This window comes from Callionymus lyra, chromosome 5 (genome assembly GCF_982586985.1).
Source record: "Callionymus lyra chromosome 5, fCalLyr1.hap1.1, whole genome shotgun sequence".
NCBI classification, from domain to species: Eukaryota; Metazoa; Chordata; class Actinopteri; order Syngnathiformes; family Callionymidae; genus Callionymus; species Callionymus lyra.
In genome coordinates this window covers 12,023,523-12,047,256 of record NC_141822.1, presented here as the reverse complement: position 1 = coordinate 12,047,256, position 23,734 = coordinate 12,023,523, and the positions used below count along the sequence as shown (strand labels likewise).

Below are 23,734 nucleotides of genomic sequence, written 5' to 3'. Positions count from 1 at the left end.
TTTAAGATAAAAATAATCTAACCAGTAAAATCCCTCATCAATCCTTTATGTACTCATTTACTTAATACCACATCATTATACGACTGTTAAATACTGTTGTTTGTTTAATAGACTACGATTTCAATAAACGAACTTTCACGACGAAACATTAAAATCTTTATTAAATAAAAGTGCATTTTTTACACAAACCCAAAGTTTAAATGTGTGAGGGTGCGCGCGCGCGTTTGTCCAGAGCGATGGTGCGTTCAGGGTCCAGTCCACGTGAGTTCACGCGCATCTCGTTTTGACGTGTGTAAAAAAAAAACGAAAAACAAATAAAAACATGGCGTCTGTACAAAACACATAAATATTCACATCAGTTTCTTCTTCGTCGGTTATTATTTACAGACTCCGGCGGTCACGTGTCCATCACTTCTAACTTCCGTGCAAAATCAAAGAAAAAGAGCCGGTTCCGGTTCCGAGGGTCCGTTACGAGCTGTCGTTCTCCGACGTGCTGGCGAGCAGAGCCGAACCCGGCGTGTGCTTCTTCAACAGCTGTGTGATCTTCTCGTCGTCCGAGTTGGGGTCCAGAGGTTTGTTGTAGTCGTCGTCCTCGTCCTCCACGTCAGAACCTCCTTTCAGTCTCTCGGTCTCAGAGTCCTGCTTCTTCTTGGCCGACGCCATCTCCGCCGCGTGCTTCTTCCGCCACTTGGTCCTGCGGTTCTGGAACCAGACCTGACCCGGACACAAGTCGTGAGACACGTCAGAACATGTCAGTCAATCGATCTTCAAATACATCAGACCAACGACTCATTAACAGGTGTTTGATCAGGACCGGAAGTCGTGGGAAATGCGAGCTTTTGTTTTTGAATTAGAAAACGGAAGTGTGACAATGAATAAAACTCATTATTAATGACATCAAACAGAAATTTTCTGCCTCTGGTTTTCAGCTCCAACAAAAAAAAACAACAACAATAGCTAATGATAAATGATTTAACCTCTAATAAAGATGAAGTAATAAGAAATAACTTTACATCACAAGACTTCAAAATAAGATGCTTAGTAACTACACAGAAATGCTCAAAATATTCCAAAAAATTCAGCGGAAAAGATAAAGTTAAAAAAATACATGTTTTTTTTGTTTTTGTTTTTAATAAACATCAACAGTTAGCACCAAAAGAAACATTGCGAAAGGTTTTCTAATATATCTATATTTATTTTTTTCTCTATACATGATCTTGGATGTTCAGAGTTAAATTAAATAGTTAACTTGTATTTATCTATTTATGATTAGCAGGTGTTTACAAACATTTTAAATGTATTCAGAAAATTCACTTGATAATACAGATTATTCCTGTGATGTTTTTTTCGATCCCTTGTGTTGTCAACAGCTGTGGTTTAGATTATGAGGATTATGATTATTGGTCATGTCACCTTCTTTAGAGTTCGTTGGACTGTAAGCAATATTATGTCAGGAGTTTATTCATCTATAAAGATCCACAATCAGAACTTCTATTATCCAGTTCTGGAAGAAGAGATTATGAGTGATTTCCTCTCTAGATGTGATATTTGGGATTATTGGTTCACTTTTTACCATTTCATGCTCAGTCGTCATTTGTTAATCTGATGGTGTTTTCGAACCGTCTCATAAATAATTCTACATTTGTCATTTATCCTTCAAAGATGATTATTACATGTTTACCACATAGTACTCTGGGTTTAGAAAAACACAGATTACCAGATCATACACCTTATTCCAATAATTTCTGATGAAAAGTGTCTTAATCCTCTCTCATCAAAATTTTGGAAAATATTTGTACTTCTACATTGCATGTTAAACCACGGTGTCTAATTGTGTGTCTAATCCCACAACAATATGTTTCTCTTGAATTGTATAAATGTGTCACTAAATAATCAACAACCTCATAATCCCATATTATTAAAAAAAAAAACAGTGTTTTATTATCCCATTTTTAGTTTAAAATGTTTAAATATGTGTAAATCTCCAGAATGATATCAATTGATATTGTATTATTATTTATGTCACTGGATTAGGATTATTATTTTATGACTATAATTTCACATCTAATTTTGAGGTTGCCATTACATATTTTAACATATTTGACCCTTTGCTTTGTTTGTGTGAGATTCAAAAACATTATAATCTGATATCACATCTCTATGTTTTATTCAACCCAGATATTTAAATGATGTCATCAGTAACACGGATTAGACGTCTGTAGATTCAACTGCCTCCTCACACTGAGATTATATCGTTCCATTGACGTTATCGATTCCGCAGCTTTTATTGTCATTCGATCTTTAATTGAGCTGCGAGTCCTGAACGAGTCAGATGCTAATCCCACACTGACAAACACCAGCACAGATTATCTCCTGCAGATGATTCATTGACATCTATTAACCTGTGGTGGCGTTTAGCTCTGTGAGAAAACACTGAGACAAATTGAAGAGGGAACCTTTGAATTTAAACGGATTTATAATCACATTTCGTTGTTTTTCTTAAATGATCAAATAAAGTATCTCAAAATTAAATAATCTCACACCAACATTTATGACAAAATAAAAAAAGGTTATTATAAATTTTAAAAATATATATTCAAAAATTCAACCAGCTCGAATCTGAGATTTAAATTATGGTGTAAATTCAACAAAGCGTCCCTGGAACAGCGCAGATAAAACCAGATTATTGTCACGTTTTTTCTTGTAAAACACTCACAGTTTCATCCCATTTTATCAGTGAGCTGTGTCGCTATTATGGTTGATAATTAAATCTGGGCAAGTGTGAAATGACCGATGAATAATTTAATAATTAACAGGTTATTTTTTTCTAAAAAACGAATTCTTGAATTAATATTTGTAATCGCAGTTCATAAATCTAAATCTCAATGAGATAAAACGTTTGATTTTTTCGAGATTTTCTTTTCGTTTCAGGATGATTTTTTGTTAAACACAAATGAAAATGATCAGTGTTACATTTATTATCTACGAATAATTTACCATTTTTATTTTACGGTGATATATTATATTATGAAGACATTTAAACGCTAAAACACATTGAACAGATAAACAAAAAAAACACTTTTCACACATTTTCACACACAAAATAATCATTCGACATCTTCACCAGTAATGAATTAAATAGTCCTGGTTTGAGATTAAATATTTAAGATTTATTCATTAATTATTTCAAAATATTTAGTCGTTTATATATTTTATTTTCGGGAATGTTGTAAAATAATGTGTTATATAATTGGGATTTCATGCAGAAAATACAAAATTAATTCTGGAAACGCGATGAATTATTTGAGTTTGTAATTAAAATACATGGAATTAATGACGTTGTTTCGGTGACGTCGACCTGTTCGGATTATGGATTGCAAATAGAAAAAAACAAAAGTGGTTTGACTGAAAAATGCTGTATTAACGACACACAAGACGACCCAGAGTGACGGATGATAGTTTGAGTCATAAATCAAAAAAAGCGTTTTAATGTTATAATATTAATTCAAAAATATATATTTTTGAAACAAAGAAACACGGGATTATTAGCCGAAATATCAATCATTTTTAAAACATGTTTTAATGTGAGATAATAAGGAATATGCTTTTATCTTTAAAATAGATTATTAAACTAATACAATTTAAAGATTCGTAAACGTTTTTTTTCTTAATATGTTACGTTTTAAACTAAAAATGTGTTTCTGTAAAGCTTTTATTTCGGTTACTTGATCACGTACAAAACGTGTGATAATAATGTAAAACTGTAGACGTCGTTTACAGTGAAGTGAGAACGTTTTGATTTATTTAAATTGTATATACGAGGATCGTTTATGATCCTGTGTGTTTGCTCAAAGGCCTGAGGCAGAGATTCTTAATTCCGTCGTGGATTATTTTGACGTTTCCGCTGCAGTCCTTTGATGCTCATAATCTCCAGGTATTATTTTTGGTCATCGTTATAAGAAACCCAGCAGCCGTCGACATTAAAAACTAACAGTCAAACTGCGATGAGATCCATCAATTAAACGTTCGATTTTAAACATAAATTACTTCGTCAGAAATGAACCGTCAATTAATCTCCATCCTGACATCTCGAGGTAAACGTCGTGAGACTGGTGGATTTGTGTGTTGTTTTTTTTATCGTTTTATTTGATAATCCAGATCGAACGAATTTATTCAATATGAATATGATTTTAAATGTGTTTTGATCGAGAAATATTGTTTTTTAATTATTTTAACCTACTCGATCTCACTAGTGGTTATTATTTATGTCTGACCTCTTCTCACAGATTAAAAAAAATATATATACTTAATAAGAAATATATATTTGAATGAAGTCGTGTTTCCTTGTTTAATCTTGTGAAATTAAAACGTTCTTATTAAGAGAGTTTCCATTTAAATAATAATAATTTTAATAAATCCACATCGATTTATAAATGTGAAATGCTCTTTAAATAATTTAACCACAATTCAAACGGGTCATTTTTTTAATATAAAACGAGAGATTGGGTTTTGAGCCTCTCATAAAGTCCGGTTCTCACCTTGACCTGGCTCTCCGTCATGCCCAGGGAGTACGCGAGTCTGGCCCGTTCCGGACCCGCCAGATATTTAGTTTGTTCGAAAGTCTTTTCCAGCGCGAAGATCTGTTGCCCGGAGAAAGTTGGCCGCGTGTGTTTGCGCTTCCCGTCCTTGTCCAAGAGAACCGAGTTCGGATCTGAAACCACAAGAATGTCGTTAATACTTTTTTTATTTTCTGTTTGTGGTTCTGGTGACCCCCGCGAGTCACTTACGGGGCGAGCAGGCGAACCGGGCCTCCCTCCAGTGCGGACTCTGCATCACTCCCGGCCAAAAAATCGGCGTCCGGCCCGGTAAGTCCGTGAGGGGTTTCGGGTACCGGCCCACCGCCACCGCGGCGGCGCCGGGGCTGAAGTAAAGTCCCGGAGGGGGAGGCGGGCTCAGGCTGCTGAACCGGGGCAGCCCGGACAGGAGCCCGGCGGCGGAGGACGAGGCGGCGGCCACGGTCACGGTGGACCCGATGCACGCGCTCGTGGGCCGGTTCAGGATGTCGTTAATCCCATGCGGGGTCGCGGAGGAGCAGAGCTGCGGGGACCCGAGTCCGGACGACAGCCCGCCGGAGGACTTGATCCCCGGGGAGGACACGGCCATGCCGCCCGGGTTGGGCGAGCTGGTGGCCGGGGAGGTGGAGCAGTTGGGTCCCGGGGAGGAGAGCGGGTAGGCCGGGTACAGCGGGGTCTTCATCTCGGTCATGCTGTGCAGAGCCGCCAGAGGGGGGGTGCTGAGGAGGAAGGTGCTCTGTCGGGACCCGTCCATCGGACCCACGGCTAACATGCCAAAACCCGGTGAGTGACGCTGCGGCGCCGGGACTTGGTGTCGACCCGGGACGGCGCAGACTAGAAGCCCATCTCAGGCCCGCGGTCCAAGGCTCGACTCTCAGACCCGTTGTGTGTTCCGTGAGGTGAGTCAGTCCCGGGATCCAGGTCCGTGTCTGGCCCGGGCCAGGAGGAGACGCGCCGTGGAGAGAGTTTCAACAAGTTGTGAGTCGGTGAAAGTGGACCGGGACTCCTGGTGTCCGTGCGACCGAACCAAACTTTGAGAGCTGTTGGACTCCGCGCGCTGATTGGATGACCCCCTCTGTGACGTCATAGGCCGGAGTTCGGAGCAGGCTGTGATTGGATGGAGGAGCGCGCGCGCGTGTGTGTGTGTGTGGGATCCGTTGACAGTGTTTCACACACACACACACACACACACTCTCCCTTTTCTCAGCCTCACACCAAGAGAACCAGAAACACACTCCGTCTCAGAAAACACACTAATATCTTGTGACAAGAAACACTATCTGATGATCACACAAACACACACGTCTACACACACACAACACTACACGCTAAAAAAAAAACACTGGAGATGGACAACAAAAACACACACAGATGATCACCTTCAATGACACACATAAGAGATATTATATGACAAACACAAGTATATTTACACACACACGCTTATTTTAACACACACTTTTGCTCGCGTCTTGAACACAGATATAAAGACACTAAGAAAGGTTTCACACACTCAAAGAAACACAATACAAATCCCAAATACACACACAATCCAACACACATCACTGTCGGCCTTATGACTACACATGAAGTGTGAAACATCTTACAAACACACACTCAAATGTAAAACTCTAAACACCATATACCATATAACATCTTGCATATAAAAACACAACAGCGCGCGTGCACACAGACACACACGCGTCAGATCAGACTGTAGGGGGCGCTAGTTTCGTGGATTAAAGTTAAGGTTAGACTTCGACTCATGGAATCTGCGATTTAAAGTGAGTTTCATATGTGTTATTATAAACGCAAATAAAAAGTGATCTAAAGTCACTTCCACGACGATTTATTAGTTATTTAAGAATCGACGTCACGTGAAATTATTCTGCAGCAAATGATGACGTGTAATAAACAGATTTAGAATATTATATTTATTGTGGGTTATTTTTGGATTCAGGATGAAGTGACGTTAAAAATAATTATTATTCGAACGGTGAAAATCTCGTATGGATTAATTTTTTCATGAATATTTGAATTAAGTCATAGTAAATAATTAAATGTTGGGGCAAAGTTACAATCCCAAAAAAATGGCGCTTGCTTCTTCACTATTTCTTGCGCCACGATGACCTGACGCCACCTGCTGGTGGATTGCTTTCAATGCACAGACCTAGAAGATGTATAGAAATTCGTTAGGCGTGAGCAACGTGATTGACATGTGATTCTGCATTTATTATATATGTTTTTAAATTAATGGACCATTAACTTCAAACATTTGAAAAAAAATTAAAATACAATCTTATACCTTATTTATACTCTAGTAGCAAAAATAAAAAACTGAGTAAAATTAGTCACTGGTATTCCATCTCTTCCTTCCTTTTATTTCTTTTAAATATTCTTATCTGTTAATTATTTTATTTCATATTTATATATTTTTTATTACATCATCCTGTTTTGTTTTTTTTTAGATGGATGGATGGACGGATGGATAATAAATACATACAAAACATACATAAAAACATAATTCACCATCATAAGTTACCAACAAAGTATAAAACTAAAAAGTGCATGTCAAGCATGAGAGAGATGGATCTGTTGTGGCACCTTATGTGGTTACTCTTCTGAGCCATACTGTCATGCAGAAGGTGTTGAGGGCGACTCCGGACGCCTTGCATCAGACCATTCATCCTTTTCTCCATCATACACTCACACATTTCCTGATCCTCCTGTCCCGCTTTTACTGTCTCTCGATACTAATAACTAGGCGTTAACAAGGGAGTTGTGAGCAAATTTGTGAATAGTTTTGGAGGAAGAAGGTGAAGTGATGAAGAAGTGCTGGTTGATAATATCGAAAAAAAAATCGGCCACATTCGTTCTAACCATACACATGAGGAAGCCATGATTTGAGTTGTTGGTTTGGTTTGAAAAATGTTGGTATTATCCTGCGTTGTAAGTGGAAAGTGTTTGTATATAGTTGAAAGATATCTGTATATCAGCGACTCCTCAAAACAGCCCTTCGATACCGTTTCCTGAACTATATCCTATTTTCGATACCAATATTTAAAGCTCCATTCTAACAAAATGACAATAAACATGGTACAAATCTTGAGTTTAATTTTTCATTGTTGTAACATTTCCACACAAGCTGTTTTCTTACAGAAAACACTAAAATTAATGATTTTCCAGTGCAAAAGAACAGTTGCTAACAAGTAATAAACTAATATGATGTTCACTGCCTTTGTCACTAATCAGTTTGAGTTCAGAAAGATTCAAATATGATCAAGTTTTGATCGACCGAAACTTGGCACCAAAACATGAAGCATCTTGGTCTGTGCCACAAAATAACCGAAGTTTGATACCGAGCCCTGCATATGGTACTGACTGAAGTCCCTTCTCAACGACATGTCCCAGGACATCAGTTAGTGATGAGGCAAAACACAGGTTACGGTAAGCCATGCTGCTGGTACATGTAGCTGTAGATCATCTGAGGTTCCCACAGTCAGAGCAGCGGTGGTCCAAGGGCAGCAGTTATGGACACAAAACTGTTCAGTAACTTTTCCTCCAGGCGTCTGCCACGCGTTTCTCTCGGAAGCGTCTGAAGGAATTCCCCAGCGATGAGAAGAAGTTGCTGCTCTCTCTGCATTTCCTCCCCGGTTTGACGAGAAGGTCCTTGACCGTCAGCGCGATGCAGTTGAGGAAGTCGCGTTGTCTGTAGCGCATCAACACCAGCATGTTGTCGCCGTTGAACCTGTCGCACAGTTCCTGGATGACCGCCTTGTCCAGGTCCTTCAGCAGCTCCGGCTCCACCTGCATGTCCTCCACCTCCTTCCAGACGGCATCGAAGAGTTCACACACCACAGGTCTCATGTTCTCCTGGAGCTCCTTAGTCTTGGCCTTTTTAAAGACATGAGACACCAGCTTCTCCACCAGGATCTCCACCACGATCCTCCTCAGTCCGACCTCCATGGTCATGTCCCTGCTGGGGGGCGACGGGCACAGGACCGCCACCGGGATCTCCGAGAGCGCCTGACAAACCTGCTCCGTGTGACTGTCCACCTGAGTCTTCCACCACCATTTCGCCAGGACCAGGAAGACCTGGACTCTGTACTGAATGTCGCTGTGAAGGGTAGAAGAAGTGTCTGTGGAGGTCCTGTGGCTGATGTGCAGGTAGATAAGGTCGCTGAGTTCATTGGTCAGCAGCACGATGTTTCGGGTGGACAGACTCCTGAACCAGAGCGACGCCCCGTCTTCCTTCACCAGCAGGGAGTCCAAGCGGTCGATGAACCCCTGCGTGCAAACGCCGCTCTCCTGACGGGGCCGCAGTTGGAATCTCTTGCTCAGCTTCGGCACCAGGTGAAGAATCCAAGCTCGGTAGAAGCAGATGGTGAAGAAGGTCTTCATCCGCTCCTTGGAACCCGGGAGAGCGAGCCTGGGCGCGGGCTGGGTCGTCGAGCTCACGATCACGTGGGTCAGGGAATGCGAGATTTCGTCGGACATGACGTTCACCTCCTGCGAGGAGCGAGACTGAAGCTGCTTGTACTCGTTCTCCTCCAAGAGAGGGCCCGTCATGTCGCCCACCTCCTTCATGAGGATCCTCTGGAGAGCCTTCCTGGAGGCCAACACCAGGCTGTCTTTGAACGAGAGGTTCTCCTCACGAGCCGCGGCAGACGGACCTTCTTCTATCGGCACCGCGAACTTCACCCACTCCTTCTTCTTCTTCCTCTTCTTGTGGACTCTGGGTGACTCTCGGTTCTTGTTCTTCATACATTCCTCCAGCATGAGGAGCGCATGCTGCAGCATGGCGTTCAAAGTCCCCGAGCGGGTGTTGCACTGGAACCGTGTCGGCTTAGAGACCTGCTCGCCAGCACACAGAATAGAGTTGAGGTTCTTACGGACCTCGGCGATCAAGAGAGCCGTCAGATGGTCGGAGCCGGGGGTGTGGTCCTCAGGGTCGACGTCCAGAACCTCCCTGAAGCTCTGATCCAGAGTGTGTCCCAGGCAGGACTCGATCTCCACTTTGGAGAAGGTCGCATGAGATCCGTCGAGACTGTCCAGCAGGGTGTCGGACACCAGCAGCATGATGTCGAACAGAAGCTCCGCCAGCAGAAGCTTGGTGGCGACACCAGGGGAGCCAGACTCCAGCTGCCGCCACTGTTGAGCCGTCAAACATTCGAAGAATGAGGAGATCAAAGGGCTGAGAAGGTCCGACGTGATCTTGGCCCCCTTGTTCTTAGACCTGCCCGTCAGTTGCCCTTCCATGTGAAGGCTTGCCTCCAACCTGGGTTTCCTCTTGCATTCGTCTCTCTCCTCGTAGTCCATCTGGGTGTGGTGCATCCTGGGAGCTCAGTTCCACCTGTCGTTTCCTTCACTGACCGCTTGAGTCCGACTCAGCTGCTTCCTCATGACTTTGCTTCCTCTTTTTCCTTGAAGACGGAGGAGGCCACCGTTTCTAAAGACAGTTCTTCCCTCAACAGTTGTGGCCTCTGCTTATAATCATACTTATTACCTTTGATTCACTCGCGCCCGCAGTGACTCCTCAACCTTTGATGTGCAACCATGAGTTCGCCTTTAATGTTCCTTGATGTGGACCTGCAACAAAGACCTCCTTTGGTTCCACTCAAAGCTCCTGACGTGACTTCACAGGTCGATGTGTTGGAATAAAACTGAATGCTTCAAGTGGACAACAGCATGATTACAATCACAATAGTTCAAGGTATTTGTTTTTCTGGACGTTGGAGAGGACGGGGAGTGACACCATAATCTAGTGTGCAGAAGTCACTCTGTCTGTCTCCAGAACCAAGAAGGAATGATTTGGGTTGAAACAATAAAATAATAAATATAAAATATAAAGTACTTTTCTTGACATTCAAGTTCAATTTAAGTTTGACGATGATCATTACTTGGTTCTTTGTGTTGTGTCTACTTTCCTGGACTGTAGAAGTCGACCTGCAGTTAAAAACATACACATCCATTACAACTGTCTTGTCTCAACCATCTTGAGAAACAAATCGTTGAGGGTTTCTGAAAGAATCCTTGAATGATGTCATGTCAGACAAAAACAGAAAATACCCTAAAGAAAAAGTAACATATGATGATTGGCCCTGGAGTATTTTTGTTAGTATTATGTTTGGATATTGTAGATTGTGCGTTGAGTTTCAATGTTAAGAGTCATTAACATTCATTGACGACAACAAACATTATATTAAATACATTTTATCATTCTATTATTTAAAGATTATAAAAAGTCTAGTTTTGACGTGGTATTTAGATGTCTGCAGATCATTCAAGCTCTTAACAAGAAGGATCTGTCTCGCCTGCAGTTGATTCAGAACTCTGCAGCGAGAATTCTAACCCGCTCAAGTAGAAGAACTCACATTTCTCTGATCCTTAAAACTCTTCACTGGCTTCCAGTTTCTTTCAGGATCAACTTTACAATTCTGGTTCTTACTTTCAGATCTATTCATGGTCAGACTCCTCCTTCCATCACTGATCTGATCCTGCCTTACACCCCAGCTCGGGCTCTGAGGTCTGTGGATCAGAATCTACTGATGGTTCCTCGCACACGGTTCAGGACCAGAGGAGAGAAATCTTTTCAGGCTGTTGCTCCTAAGCTTTGGAACAATCTTCCTCTCTCTTTGCGCTTGATGGATCTACTGACTCCTTTAAGAAACATCCTAAGACTTTTTTATTTGTTCAGGCTTTTCCTTGATTTTCTGGAACTCCTGTTGTGTTTCAGTTTTATCTTGATCTTTAAAATATATACTTTATCGAATATTGTTTTGATTGTTTAAGCGCTTTGTGACCCTGGTCTGAAAAAGCGCTATACAAATAAAAATTACTTACTTACTTACTTCCAATTATTGCTTCATGAAGCAATAATTGGAAACTGAAACTATTTTAATTTGGAATAAATGTTCGATTACCATCCCTCACCAACTTTTACCATCAACGGATTTCTTCCTCAAAATCGGGAGAAAAAGTATTAACTTTTCCATGGACGCCGCTGTAAAACGTCAAATCTTCGTCATAACTTTGTAATTCTATATTCCATTGAGCCCAGATTCGGTCTTTGTAAACGTCCATGAACCAAGGTGTAGTTCTCCTCCCGATCATTAGGGGTCGCGTGAGCCTCCGCTGGCACTGAAAAGGCCACGCGGACCCGACAACTTCCTCTTCCTTTTGCGGCCTCAGAGGTGAGACAGTTGTGCTGCTCATGAGCGACGCAATCCACGTTAAATCTACCTCTATTTTACTCATCCTGTCTTTTAATCTACATTTTTATTCTTAAATAACCTTCACGTAACTCCCATTGCTGCGTGTTTATGTCTGTCTGCTCATATTGATGTTTTTTTTAATGCCGGTCAAATGGCTTGTTTCAGTCAGTCCGCCATGTTGGTTTTTCATGAACGTTTATAATGCACGTTCTGCGTTATAACGCGATTTGAATTTACTGTTAAATGATGGTAAACTCGTGTCCAAGTCTTATCTCGTAAATTCCGCCTTCCATATTTACTGGTTACTATCTTACGGGACACGTTAGCTTCGTGCTAAAGCTATCTTTTCAGTCAAGACTGTCACGTTAACCATTTTCTTTTCCTCCAGAAGTCTGAATATGGTCCGCTACTCGCTCGACCCCGAGAATCCGACAAAATGTGAGTAAAACTTTTAATCGAGTTGTTATTTTTTTTGGAGCACTGTGATGACCACTTAGGACACCTTTGGATTAAATCATGAAAACAAACTACCAAACTCTGAGCTCTAAGATTCTATAACACGACTGTCGAGCAGATTATTACGAGTCTCTAAGATGTGTTTGTGTTCTGCAGCATGCAAGTCGAGGGGCTCCAACCTCCGGGTTCACTTCAAGGTAAAAAGATCCTTTAGTCATAATTTAAAAATAAAAATGTTGGGTTACTTTGTCAATGAATCTAAACACTGCTTGTAATGCAGAAAATGTATTGGTGTTCGTTCAGCCATCTTTAACGTGCCTGTGCTTCTGACAGAACACCCGTGAGACAGCTCAGGCCATCAAGGGAATGCACATCCGCAAGGCCAACAAGTACCTGAGGGACGTCACCGTCAAGCACCAGTGTGTCCCCTTCAGGCGCTACAATGGCGGCGTGGGCAGGTGTGCTCAGGTGAGTCTTGACTCTTCAACAAATGATCCCCAGAAGCTGCTGCTAGGATGACTATCTTAGGACACCTTTGGATAAATGATGAAAATAACATAACTTGTACTCTGAGCAGCTCTTTGCTAAATTGTACCTGCTCGACTGGTTCTCTGGCAAATCTGACTTTGATTGGTTTTTTCAGGCCAAAATGCACGGGTGGACACAGGGACGCTGGCCCAAAAAGAGCGCTGAGTTCCTCCTGCACATGCTGAAGAACGCGGAGAGCAACGCTGAGCTGAAGGTGAGCAGTTTCATGCCAGAGTGAGACTTGAAGTGCAGAACGCTTGAATCACAATGAGGTGCTTAAAACTATTTAAATAGAAGGACAATTGGTCATTTCTGTCATTAGAAATGTATCAGTGTCTTCACACAAATGGCCTTGTTAACATGCAGTTTAGTCTTATAAACATCAATATCTAATTCTCCCTTCGCATATATAATCTACACAATTGCAATAATGATCTATTACCCTTTATAGACACTCAAGGTCACAGTACAGATGCAGTTGAAACTGCAGCACTCGTAAGCATGTCAGACCTGTAGTTGGGTCCAGAGATGATCGATGTAACGTGATTCACCTTCGATGTGGCATTATAGGAGCTTGTAATGGCTTGTGTACTTTTACCGTCTAAGCTTCTACCCTCGTAGTATATTTAAACTCCTTTTCATCAACCATTTGAATTAAGATTTTGAGGAACCTATATTTTTTGTGTGGATAATGGGCCAGATTTTTACAAAACTTAGTTTTGGCTGACACAGGCTACATGTTAACGAGATAAATTTGGTTTTGAATAATAGAAATTAAGTATCGTCACAAGACTGCTGTTCAAAGTTTTATATTTGCCGTGGGTGGATTGAAATTTGCGGTGAACACTGAGAACTCAAGTCACTGTAGACTCGGTGTAATGACCACGGGTCCACATGTCTCGGCATGTCAAGTCTGTTCCAATTTAGACAATCTTCCTTCAGAATCTAGAAGTTGCTTCAATAATGGTCCCCAAGAAGTCTGATGCGTGTCGTCATTTCTTGTTGCAGCAGGTTACAAGTGTCCAAAGCTTTGTCTGCCAGGATCTCAAAGCTTACACGACCTGTTAAAAGTTGGTTTTGTATCATTATTTAAAATGTGTAATATAATCAGACTGTAACTTTTCTTGCCAGCGTTGTAAACGCAACGCATGACTTAATTTTTTTTTGTGGCAAGAATATGAATGAAATGGGAACATACAAAATGAGCGACAGCAAAACAGGACAATACATCAAAGCATTATATGACGTTTAAATTAAGTTTCTATATCAATTACATCTAGAAGATGGGAACAATGTTTGGTGAATTTGACTCTGACCCGTCTTTGATCTCAGGGTCTGGACGTGGACTCTCTGGTCATCGAGCACATCCAGGTAAACAAAGCCCCCAAGATGAGGAGACGCACCTACCGCGCCCACGGTCGCATCAACCCCTACATGAGCTCGCCGTGCCACATCGAGATGATCCTGACCGAGAAGGAACAGATCGTCCCCAAGCCAGAGGAGGAGGTGGCCCAGAAAAAGAAGGTAAGCTTGGATGAAGTAGGACTTGTTTACTTGCTGTCTGCAATGATGACCACTTAGGACACCTTTGGATAAAACATGAAAACAAACTACTAAACTCTGAGCAGATCATGACGTGTGTAAACACGAGTGTTGTTGTCAGTGTCACTGACTGTCCTTCTGTCCCTCAGGTGTCCCAGAAGAAGCTGAAGAAGCAGAAACTGATGGCACGCGAGTAGAGTTCAATAAAATGTCCACCCTGACCTTCGTCTTGTGTCCTCACTCAACCAGATGCACAATCATTGTGTCGCTTATTTAAAAGAATAAACTGTACTTTTGTAACTACATTTAAATGCTTGTGTACAATCATTTTAGAAACTAGTTAATGGGTTCAGTCGTCTCTCGCACTGAATTTACCCGCAAATCAAAAGTAGTAACAATGTAAAGCCTGAACAAGATGGTGATTTTAGTTCTTGCGTTGTCAAAATGGAAACTTCTAGATATGTCTGCAGCTTTGAAATTAGTTCATGGATTTTTATCAAGATGTACACAATTCTTGAATTGCCAAGGTAATGCCTTTTTATAATTGGGTTCAATGTATACTAGATAGTGGGTTTTCTTTTTTGAACTTGTCAATTCACATCAATAGATCCATAATCTATCCATAATATGTAGTATACATACAAGGTACTCCTATTCAAGTCACCCATCAGGTAGATGTGAGAAACTAATACAAAGGCAAATCAAACGAAAGAATACGAAAAATAAACATCAACCTTTACCTTGAGACAAATTAAGATGGAGCTAAACATTCAGTTCGATAGTATCTGTATTCAGATTATGCATCTCAAATATACTTTAAGTTCTTCAGAACCGATTGGTCCCTTGTCTTATGCAGCTGTTAGATGCTGATATTTTAAATAGACTATTCACAAGGATCAAAAACTAACTTGTGAAAATGTCTTGCCCCTCAAATTGACATTTGGAGGAAACTGAATTGTTTCATTTACACAAGGTTTATAAATATGCTTTGTCAGTGTAAGGATTATTTCTTTGGCATTTGTTTTCTATCATATTAGCTCCCTGCTCTTGGATTGATGGCCCCTCACAACAGTCACAGTAAATAATGTGGCCCTAGATTAAATTAATTTCCAACCCCTGGTCTAAAGTCCAGAGTTTGTTCATTTTGGGATGTGAAAGTTACTTTGACTGTAAAGGTGTAATGTCTCTGGACACCTTGTGTGGCTGCACAGCCTTGACTCGTCGCCTAGCAACGGTCACGACTGCTTTGTTGAGTGACGTCTTTGCGGCGCATCAATGTCAGATCACAGCTCAACAAATATAAGATTGTTCATTTGTCAGATCAGAGAAATATTTTAGTAAATTCTTTGTCATAACTTACTTTAGTTTTTTAAGTTATGACTTCAGAAGATGAATACCAGATGAAGGCCATGGGACTCTCTGGAGGAGAGGAGGTCCAGGCCACTCCCACCTCGGAGGAAAGTCTGTACATGGAGGTTTGGGAGAGTGCTGGGTCCAGACCAGACATGAAGGTGCTGGACCTCATTCGCCCAACAGTTTTGTCTCTTCTGGAGGGTTTGACGGTCCAGCAGAGGAGGCAGCTCGAGTCTGGTTCTCCCAGCGTCACAACAAAGCTGCTGCTGGCAGAAATGCTGCTTGACGTGGTTAGACTGGTGTCCAACCACCTTCTGATGAGTTTCAACGGAGCTCCAGTTACCTGCTCAGACGTGGAGATCGAGTCCAGCCTGTGGAACGTTCTATCACAGGTCTTCAGTTTGGTGGTGGACGTTGACTTTGAAGACCAAACCAGCAGCTGTGTTCATCTGACGGCTCTGTTGGTGAAGGAGGTCAAGAAGAACGTCAACTGTTTCTCCCCTGCAGGAGACCATGTTGCAATCATCTCCTTGAACCAGTGCAACACCCGCTGCGAGGCCGTGGACGCCATGATGGCCCACGCCACCGCTGTGTTGGCGGAACGCCTCAGACGAGTGAGGGAGTCTTCGCTCGTAGTGCAGAAGAAGAGGAAGAGGGTGACCTTCGCTGAGTCCGTGGTAGGTGACTCGTGTGCTGTGGCACCAACGGAGGAGTTAAGAGACGGGCTGGTTTTGGCCTCCAGAAAAACCTTCCAGAGAATCCTGGTGAAAGAGGTGGAGAAGGTGACTCACCTGCTTCTGGAGGAAGAAGAGTTCCAGCAGCTTCTGTCTCGCACATCTCCAGAGGTCACTGTCATGTCGGATCAGATTTCACAGTTCCTCACCGAAAACTTGGAGAATTCCACAACTCGGCCGAACTCTGCTGTCTTCCCAGGATCCAGAGAGCAGATGAAGACCTTCTTCACGGTATGCTTCTACCGGGCATGGATTCTCCACCTGGTGCCCCGGCTTAGAAAGAGCTTTGACCTCCAGAACAAACCAGTGAAGAGTCTGCAGACTCTCATAGACAACATCGACTCTCTGCTGGTGAAGGACGACCGGACCTCAGTCAGCTTCCTGCTGGTGCTCACCAGGAAGCTCAGCGACGTGATCTTCACGCACGTCAGCTTCAACGCTTCCAAGGACTCCACGTCTGAACTTTACACTGACATCACGTACAGAGTCCAGGTCTTCATGCTCCTGGCAAAGTGGTGGTGGAAGATGCAAGCGGAGGTCCAGGCTGAGCAGGTGCATCGCTCGCTGTCTGAGGTCCAGCTGGCCGTCCTGTTCCCAACCATCACACCAGAGGAAGCAACGGGGTCGACAGGAAGGAAAAAGGCTGTGGTGGGAGGTCTGGTGGAGAAGTTAGCTTCTCACGTCTTCAAAAACGTCCAGAACCAGGAGCGGATGGGCGATGTCTACACTGTGGTCCAGAACGTCTTCCAGGCCGTGTGGACGGAACTGGAGAACTCTCAAGTGGACTTCACTCCTGAACTGCTTCAGGACTTGGAAAAGTCAGTCGTCCGAGAACTGTGTGATTTCAAAGGGGCCAAGAAGGTCCTGAACGTGATGCTACACGGAAAGGACGGGTTTTCCCGGGTCATCGGGAACCAGCCGATGACTTCTTCCAGGAAGCTCAAAGATGTCAGGAAGTGGCCTTCTCTTGGGAAAAGCATCGCAAAGCTCTTCAGGGAGAAGGTCTCTCTGAAGAGGTCATGCTCTTAAGACCAAGTGTCCTTCATACTAAAGGTCTGCCTTAGTCGTCGTAACTCGTGAGAAAAGTTAAACCTCAAATTAAAGCTTTGAAGGACATGTTTTCCAAGTATGGAAGTCTCCCAGTTTCCTTTGAGAAATGGGCCACCCAGTCAATGTCAAAGTCTTTCCATTGAGAAGAACCACATGTACCTGGCGGCCCCTCAAGGAACCCCAGCCCCCAAAAGACTGCCAAGACAGAGAGTTCCTATGAAATGCGGTAAAATTAAAAATTAAAATATATTTTTCTATTAAAGAGACACTGATAACAATTTGCTCAATAACCAAAACCTCTTTTGGAAAATCAAAAAGTCTGGAAAGTGTAACTCAGTTTAATCAGAAATATGAGAAAGGTGTCAATTCTAAGAAGAAAATACAAGATGCACAAAAAAAATGTTCTTCTGTTGTACAGTAAAGTTTTTCACTTGCTGACAGAAATCGAGTTGGGTGAATTTGAGTCACGTCGTCGTTGCCTGGTGACAGAACACCGGTTGGTTTCTGTTGTTTGTTTGTTTGTTTGTGGTCCATTTCTGGCCTCACAGTCTTCACCTGGGATGTCCACCGACACCATGAGCGCAGCAATGAGGTACATATTTCCATTTGGGTTCAATATTTGAGATTAAAAGACAGCAGGGTGACAGCTAGCCGCAGCTAACGTTAGCATGTTGAGCTAGCTCATGCTAACACTGTTGACTTCCTCTCGCGTTGAAGTTCTTCTTGTTTCTGACGTGACTTTTATTTTCTTCTTTTTTAATGATGTGCTTGGTTCAGGCCGGAAGTGTCGGTGGATAAAAACAAACAGAAGAAGAAGAAAGAGCTCACGGAAGAGCAGAAGCACGAAGTCAAAGAAGCTTTTGACATGTTCGACACAGACAGGGACCAAGAAATCGACTATCACGAGCTCAAGGTGTGTGTTTGTGCAAGTGTGTGTGTGTAAGTTTTATGTGTAAGTTTTGTGTGTGTGTGTGTATGTGCACAGATGTGTAGACAAGGACCAATACGATCACAAACTCACAAGTTGTTGGTGTGTGTCTTTGCATGTGTGTGTGTGTGTGTGTGTATACGTTTTGTGTGTGTATATGTGCGCAGATGTGTAGACAAGGACCAAGACGATCACAAACTCCAAACTCACAAGTTGTTGGTGTGTGTCTTTGCATGTGTGTGTGTGTGTATGCAAGTGTGTGAGCACAAGTGTGTGTGTGTGTGTGTGTGTGTGTGTGTGTGTGTGTGTTTGGTTCTGTGTTGTATTCACTCTTGTGTTGCTCCTCAGGTGGCGATGCGAGCGCTCGGCTTCGAGCTGAAGAAAGTGGACGTGCTGAACATCTTGAAAGATTATGACCGGCGTGGAAACGGCAAAATCACGTTTGAGGATTTCAGTGAAGTTGGTGAGTTTAGGTTCTGATGTCCAGTCAGTGTCCACAGCAACGGCCTTCTCACGAAACACTGTCTGTGGACCTTTTCTCAGTGAGCGACCGCATCGTGGAGCGAGACCCCAAAGAGGAGGTCCTGAAGGCGTTCAAGCTGTTCGACGACGACGAGTCCGGGAAAATCAGCCTGAGGAACCTGAGACGCGTCGCCCGCGAGCTCGGGGAGGACCTGAGCGAGGAAGAGCTGCGGAGCATGATCGACGAGTTCGACCGAGACGGAGACGGAGAAAGTAAGTCACAGCCATTCAGGGTTTTGATTTAAAGAGATAGTTCACCCAAAATGAAACTATCACTCATTTTTTATCACCCTCATGTCGACGAAGGGTTGGGATTATTTTCAGAGTAATTTGTTATTTTTTGGAGTTATAAGCAAAAATGTTTGACAGTATGATGGTCGCCACTGGGGACCACTTGAACGACACTTTATTAAAAACACAACAACCTTTTAAATGAAAATAACAAACAATGAAAATCTATTCAGTGTTTGATTATAGTGTTTAAGTTCTATATCAGATTTATGTTGTTTTTTTTAAACTTTGCCAAGCTGCTAGTTAGCTAGTTAGCTAGCAGAATGAGTGCACGAATGCTCCTTCCCAGGTGCAAAACAAATAGACTCAGGGACTCATTCATTCCTTGGGCTATTAAATTGTACAATTCTGAGTTCGGGGGCAGGAGTGGAGTGAAAGTATCTGGATGTTCTGTTCTATGTTAGTCTTTGTATCCTTTGTCTTTGTTATTTTTCTTTGATCTATCTTCTTTATCTTTAGACTTGAATTGTATCATCTTGTTCTTTCTCTTTATTTCTCTTTGTTCTTGTTCTTTTTTTATTTTGATTTATTTTTTATGAACAATTGCTGTATTTTCTGTGGCTATTGGAAAAAAAGAATTTCCCAAAGGAGACCTCCTGAGGGATCAATAAAGTTTTACCTTACCTTACCTTAGTTTGAAGTACCGGTTCACCACAGACTGTTGTTAATGTTTGGAATCAACGTCTGGATTAAGAAATCTTTCAAGAATTCATCAGACTGTCAGAGCTGCAGAACTGTGTGTCCTGCTTCTCCCTGCTCGTCTGTTTGGGAACATTGCTGCCACCTAGTGGCCCAAATGACACACTTTGAGTTCTATACTTGTCATTCAAACGCTAAAACTTGAATCTTAACAATGGACGAAAATTACAGAATGGGTGTAAATGAGCCTCCTTGGCAGAGGTCTGCGCTCTCTGAGTGCTTTTTTAGGTCAGTAAGTACAACAAACATGTGACTTCTTTTATTGCACGTAATGGGGACAAAAACATGTTTTATTTCTGTTCATGTTTCCCACCAAATACTTTTACTTAATACGTTTATTTAAAATGTCAGATTTTTCTTGTATTTTCTCTGTATTAATGTTATAACAAAATATATACTTTATACTAAATATATATTTTTCTCTTAATGCAAGAAAGAAAAAAATAGTTTCAATGACGACAATAATGCTGTCTCTGTTGGTCACATGATCGTTTTTTTTGCAGTCAACCAGCAAGAGTTCGTGTCCATCATGACGCCGGACTCCTGAGGGGCCGGGCCGACCTTGATTGACAGCACCAGAGACCAACGTTTGCTGCCTCGTTGAAGTAATTTAAAGTTTCTGCACTCATTGATGTTTATAGTTGTTTTATAATAAATCATTTTCCACAAAAAAACCATCACCCTTTAATTTAAACTGTTTTTTAATCTTAATTATCACATTTTGATGAATTCATTTTTTCTTTTATTAAAAAAAACCAAAACAAATTCCACAAATTGTTGCGAATAATTATGTATAAAAATATTCTTTCCGAAAGAAAAAAACAGTTTATAAAGCATCTGTATCAAAGTAAAGTAATCATGACAATGTTCTGAAGTTTGAAACTTCATCAGTGGAATTGATGCAGCTGGTCTTCAGTGATTGACAGGTCAGCAGCTGCTGGACAGTCCAGGTGGAGTCTTGACCCTTGACCTCTACTGGAACGAGCCTTGACCTCCGAACAAAACGTTGCGTCGTAAAAACATTTGAAGAAGTTTCTTTGTTCTTCCATCCGTCTCACTTCGTCAAATCTCTCTGTTGGATTCTCTTGACGTCGAAATATTTTTGAAACGCATTCGTATCGAAAATTATTGTCAGTAAAATGTTGAAAAACACATTTAAAAACTCATTGTGTTCTGAATGTTTGACAGGAAGTCAAACTCTTATGTTGAAAATGTCTGGAACAACTTCAGTGTGATGTGAGCCCTGAAGAATCTGGGACAGCTGATTACACACACACACACACACACACACACACAGACACACAGACACACACATCACGTAAAAACTCACACAAGTTATCACAGATTCATTGTTGCACACAAAAAAAATCAAATATTAAAGCACACACAATATTACAATATGGAAACACACATACAGACACGCATACAGAAATGCACCGACACACACTTGTGTACACAAACTTGTATACAGTCAAGCGCACACACACATTGTGAACTGAATACGGAAGAAAAATACACAATATGACACACTATAGTTAAAAATGTACAACAATAAATTGTTCATGACCGTCAACAACAATGATGAATTTGTATGAAAAGAAAAAAAACACACTTCTAAATATAACTAATTGAAACACAAAATAAGTAGAAAAGTGATTAAAACATGCAATAAAAAGTTAGTACACAAAATGCATGAATAGATGAATTATATTAACTCACAGATTCACAGATGTTATTTAATTTATTTTACCAGGAAAGTCCCATTTAGATCTGCAGATATCTATTTTTCACGGGAGTCCTCGCCAACATGCAATTTACACACAACTCAGTTTCATATTCCACACTAAATTAAAATACTAAACACAAAGTACAAACTGTAAAATAACACATTATTAACATTAAAGCATTTATAATTGCAATTCCAGGTCGTTCAGAACTAAGTTAAACTCAAGAGTTTCATTGACATTTTCACACAAAAAAATATACACAACATGTGTGATATTCTGATACAGACACACACATACAACGGATTAACTACACAAACATGTAACTCTTTTATCTCACAGAGACACGCAGTACGGACTGATTTACACACAAACATACTTGTAACACACAAACCTGTTCGAATACACACAAACTTTCTGTAACTGCACACTCGGAACAGACTCACACAGAACAGAGCGGTCAAGGAGAGACACACATGAGCACGCACACACTAACAGACATACCGACATGCCTCCACACACACACACAGACGCACACACACACACAGACGCACACTAACACCTCGCAGCTATATTTATCAGTGATGGGCAGCAGCAGGTGAACGACTCCTCGCACACTCTGGAGGTCGGAGAGTGTGTGTTGATGGGACGGGGGGGAGGGGTCGGGACTGGGTGTGGGGGTCGGGGCCCAGATAGGGAAGGGGGGGTTCCGGGGGTCTCAGGACTTCAGCTGCTGGGGTGTCTGAGCTCAAACCCGCTGTAGTCCTGCTGGAAACCAGCTGGTCTGGTTTTCCTTCTGCTTTTCCTGAAGTCTTCTTCTTGTTGGACACGAGGAACCAGGAGACCTCAGCTGGACCTGCAGGTGCCCGAGACCACGTCAAGCCTGGTGAGTCCCTCCTGCCTCATCTCAAGTGTGATACGTGAGTTGCTGCTGAAAATGTCGACGCTCGTGTGCCTAAGTTCGACTTTGTTTAAAACTTACTTTCATGCGCCTGAGAGTAGATCCTGGTTCTTGGTCCAAGTTCTGTGGTCACTATTGGGCTTTAAACTAAACCAGCAACTAAACACTGAGCTTAACCACTCTCGACAGTGGTCAGTACCTCCGGGTTTTGAGAAGTGGGCCCTAAAACTGCTGATCAAGCAGAATGTGGTTCTGATTGACGTCCAGACACCTCACAGGTAGACCAGCCGAGAGTGACCCCCGTCCACAGCCTCACCCGCGACTGTGGCAGGACTTCACATCTGGATGTGTGATCCTCCCACGCAAGACCAGGAAAACCAGGTCGCAGCATCGACTGGATTCTCTCACCGGGACCTCTTTGATGACAAAAACTGGGGCGACCAGATTAAGTTGTGTAGTGTCTGGTTGACCTCACAAGACCTGCTCAAGTCAGGGATGAGGATCAGCTACTCCAAGTCAGGCTCCTCTGTAGAAACATCCCTTGGCCTTGTTCACAGGTGAGGGTAGTGTTAAAAGAGAAGTCTGGTGATGATGATGGTGGGACTCTTGGGTGACCCAGAACCACACTTCAACAGAACTCATATTTGTGAGTGCAGGTGTGTCTGGACCCTCAAATGGTAACAGCTAACATTTAGCTAGTAGCTTTGTTGCGCTAAAGGCTGCATTTAAAAAAAAAGGTAATTTTTGCATCACCAGATAACAAGTATGATCACATGATCTGAGGAATTCACCCAAACTTTTACACAGGAAGTAAAAGTACAATCATGACAACTGAACTGTGATGAAAGCGGGCCAAACCCCTTCATTCTGGATTAGTAAAAGGACCGGGCCCTCCGGTTGGTCCTCGTGAATGTTTCCAGCGGAATGTTTCAGAGGTGTCGGGTTGAATCCCGGAGGTTTTCAGCTGCTCGTCAGCTGCTGCTCCCCTGTCAGCTGCTGGTTCTGACCCGACTGCTCTCTGGTGGTCTGGCAGCCGCGTCCACACGACACCCAGTATCTCAGCAACGTCTCTCTTGGTCTTAAACCTCAATCCAGCAGAAGTTTGCTGGCAGAGCAGCCTTTTGATCTCTGTCGGGTCCACTTGGTTCTGATCCTGCAGATCAGTTTTAGTTGAAAAAAAAAAAACAGTGAAAGAACTATTAGCTTGTAGAAGTAAAAAAA

The 23,734-nt window shown here is 42.2% G+C and overlaps 3 protein-coding genes and 3 non-coding genes across 6 annotated transcripts; 5 read left to right on the top strand and 1 right to left on the bottom strand.

Annotated features, from left to right (window-relative positions):
• Positions 1 to 143: 143 nt before the first annotated feature.
• Positions 144 to 5,346, bottom strand: nkx6-1 (NK6 homeobox 1). Its single transcript, XM_087792460.1, has 3 exons — positions 4,788 to 5,346; positions 4,539 to 4,711; positions 144 to 714 (listed from the first exon to the last, which is right to left on the bottom strand). Exons 1-3 carry the CDS (start codon positions 5,344 to 5,346, stop codon positions 469 to 471), a joined length of 978 nt encoding a protein of 325 aa, XP_087648586.1. The 3' UTR covers positions 144 to 468.
• Positions 5,347 to 12,096: 6,750 nt separating this feature from the next.
• On the top strand, positions 12,097 to 14,533 carry rpl17 (ribosomal protein L17). Its single transcript, XM_087790950.1, has 6 exons — positions 12,097 to 12,223; positions 12,398 to 12,438; positions 12,575 to 12,709; positions 12,885 to 12,983; positions 14,102 to 14,293; positions 14,461 to 14,533. Exons 1-6 carry the CDS (start codon positions 12,184 to 12,186, stop codon positions 14,506 to 14,508), a joined length of 555 nt encoding a protein of 184 aa, XP_087647076.1. The 5' UTR covers positions 12,097 to 12,183; the 3' UTR covers positions 14,509 to 14,533.
• On the top strand, positions 12,261 to 12,331 carry LOC148079402 (small nucleolar RNA SNORD58). The gene has a single exon (XR_015711397.1). It is a non-coding gene; the product is annotated as a small nucleolar RNA SNORD58 (small nucleolar RNA).
• On the top strand, positions 12,749 to 12,819 carry LOC148079401 (small nucleolar RNA SNORD58). Its single transcript, XR_015711395.1, has one exon. It is a non-coding gene; the product is annotated as a small nucleolar RNA SNORD58 (small nucleolar RNA).
• Positions 14,331 to 14,398, top strand: LOC148079400 (small nucleolar RNA SNORD58). The gene has a single exon (XR_015711396.1). It is a non-coding gene; the product is annotated as a small nucleolar RNA SNORD58 (small nucleolar RNA).
• A 3,378-nt stretch (positions 14,534 to 17,911) lies between the features above and the next one.
• On the top strand, positions 17,912 to 21,002 carry cetn3 (centrin 3). The gene is made up of 5 exons (XM_087792459.1): positions 17,912 to 18,040; positions 18,226 to 18,361; positions 18,725 to 18,839; positions 18,920 to 19,111; positions 20,392 to 21,002. The coding sequence occupies exons 1-5, from the start codon at positions 18,009 to 18,011 to the stop codon at positions 20,433 to 20,435; spliced, it is 519 nt and encodes a 172-aa protein (XP_087648585.1). The 5' UTR covers positions 17,912 to 18,008; the 3' UTR covers positions 20,436 to 21,002.
• Positions 21,003 to 23,734: the final 2,732 nt, after the last annotated feature.

Coding starts and splice junctions, on each gene's coding strand:
- nkx6-1 (XM_087792460.1), bottom strand. CDS start 5,346: ATGTTAGCCGTGGGTCCGATGGACGGGTCCCGACAGAGCACCTTCCTC. Junction 4,712..4,787: donor CCGGTTCGCCTGCTCGCCCC/GTAAGTGACTCG, acceptor TTGTGGTTTCAG/ATCCGAACTCGGTTCTCTTG. Junction 715..4,538: donor TGACGGAGAGCCAGGTCAAG/GTGAGAACCGGA, acceptor TGTCCGGGTCAG/GTCTGGTTCCAGAACCGCAG.
- rpl17 (XM_087790950.1), top strand. CDS start 12,184: ATGGTCCGCTACTCGCTCGACCCCGAGAATCCGACAAAAT. Junction 12,439..12,574: donor ACCTCCGGGTTCACTTCAAG/GTAAAAAGATCC, acceptor TGCTTCTGACAG/AACACCCGTGAGACAGCTCA. Junction 12,984..14,101: donor AGAGCAACGCTGAGCTGAAG/GTGAGCAGTTTC, acceptor CTTTGATCTCAG/GGTCTGGACGTGGACTCTCT.
- cetn3 (XM_087792459.1), top strand. CDS start 18,009: ATGTCCACCGACACCATGAGCGCAGCAATGAG. Junction 18,362..18,724: donor TCGACTATCACGAGCTCAAG/GTGTGTGTTTGT, acceptor GTTGCTCCTCAG/GTGGCGATGCGAGCGCTCGG. Junction 19,112..20,391: donor CCGAGACGGAGACGGAGAAA/GTAAGTCACAGC, acceptor TTTTTTTTGCAG/TCAACCAGCAAGAGTTCGTG.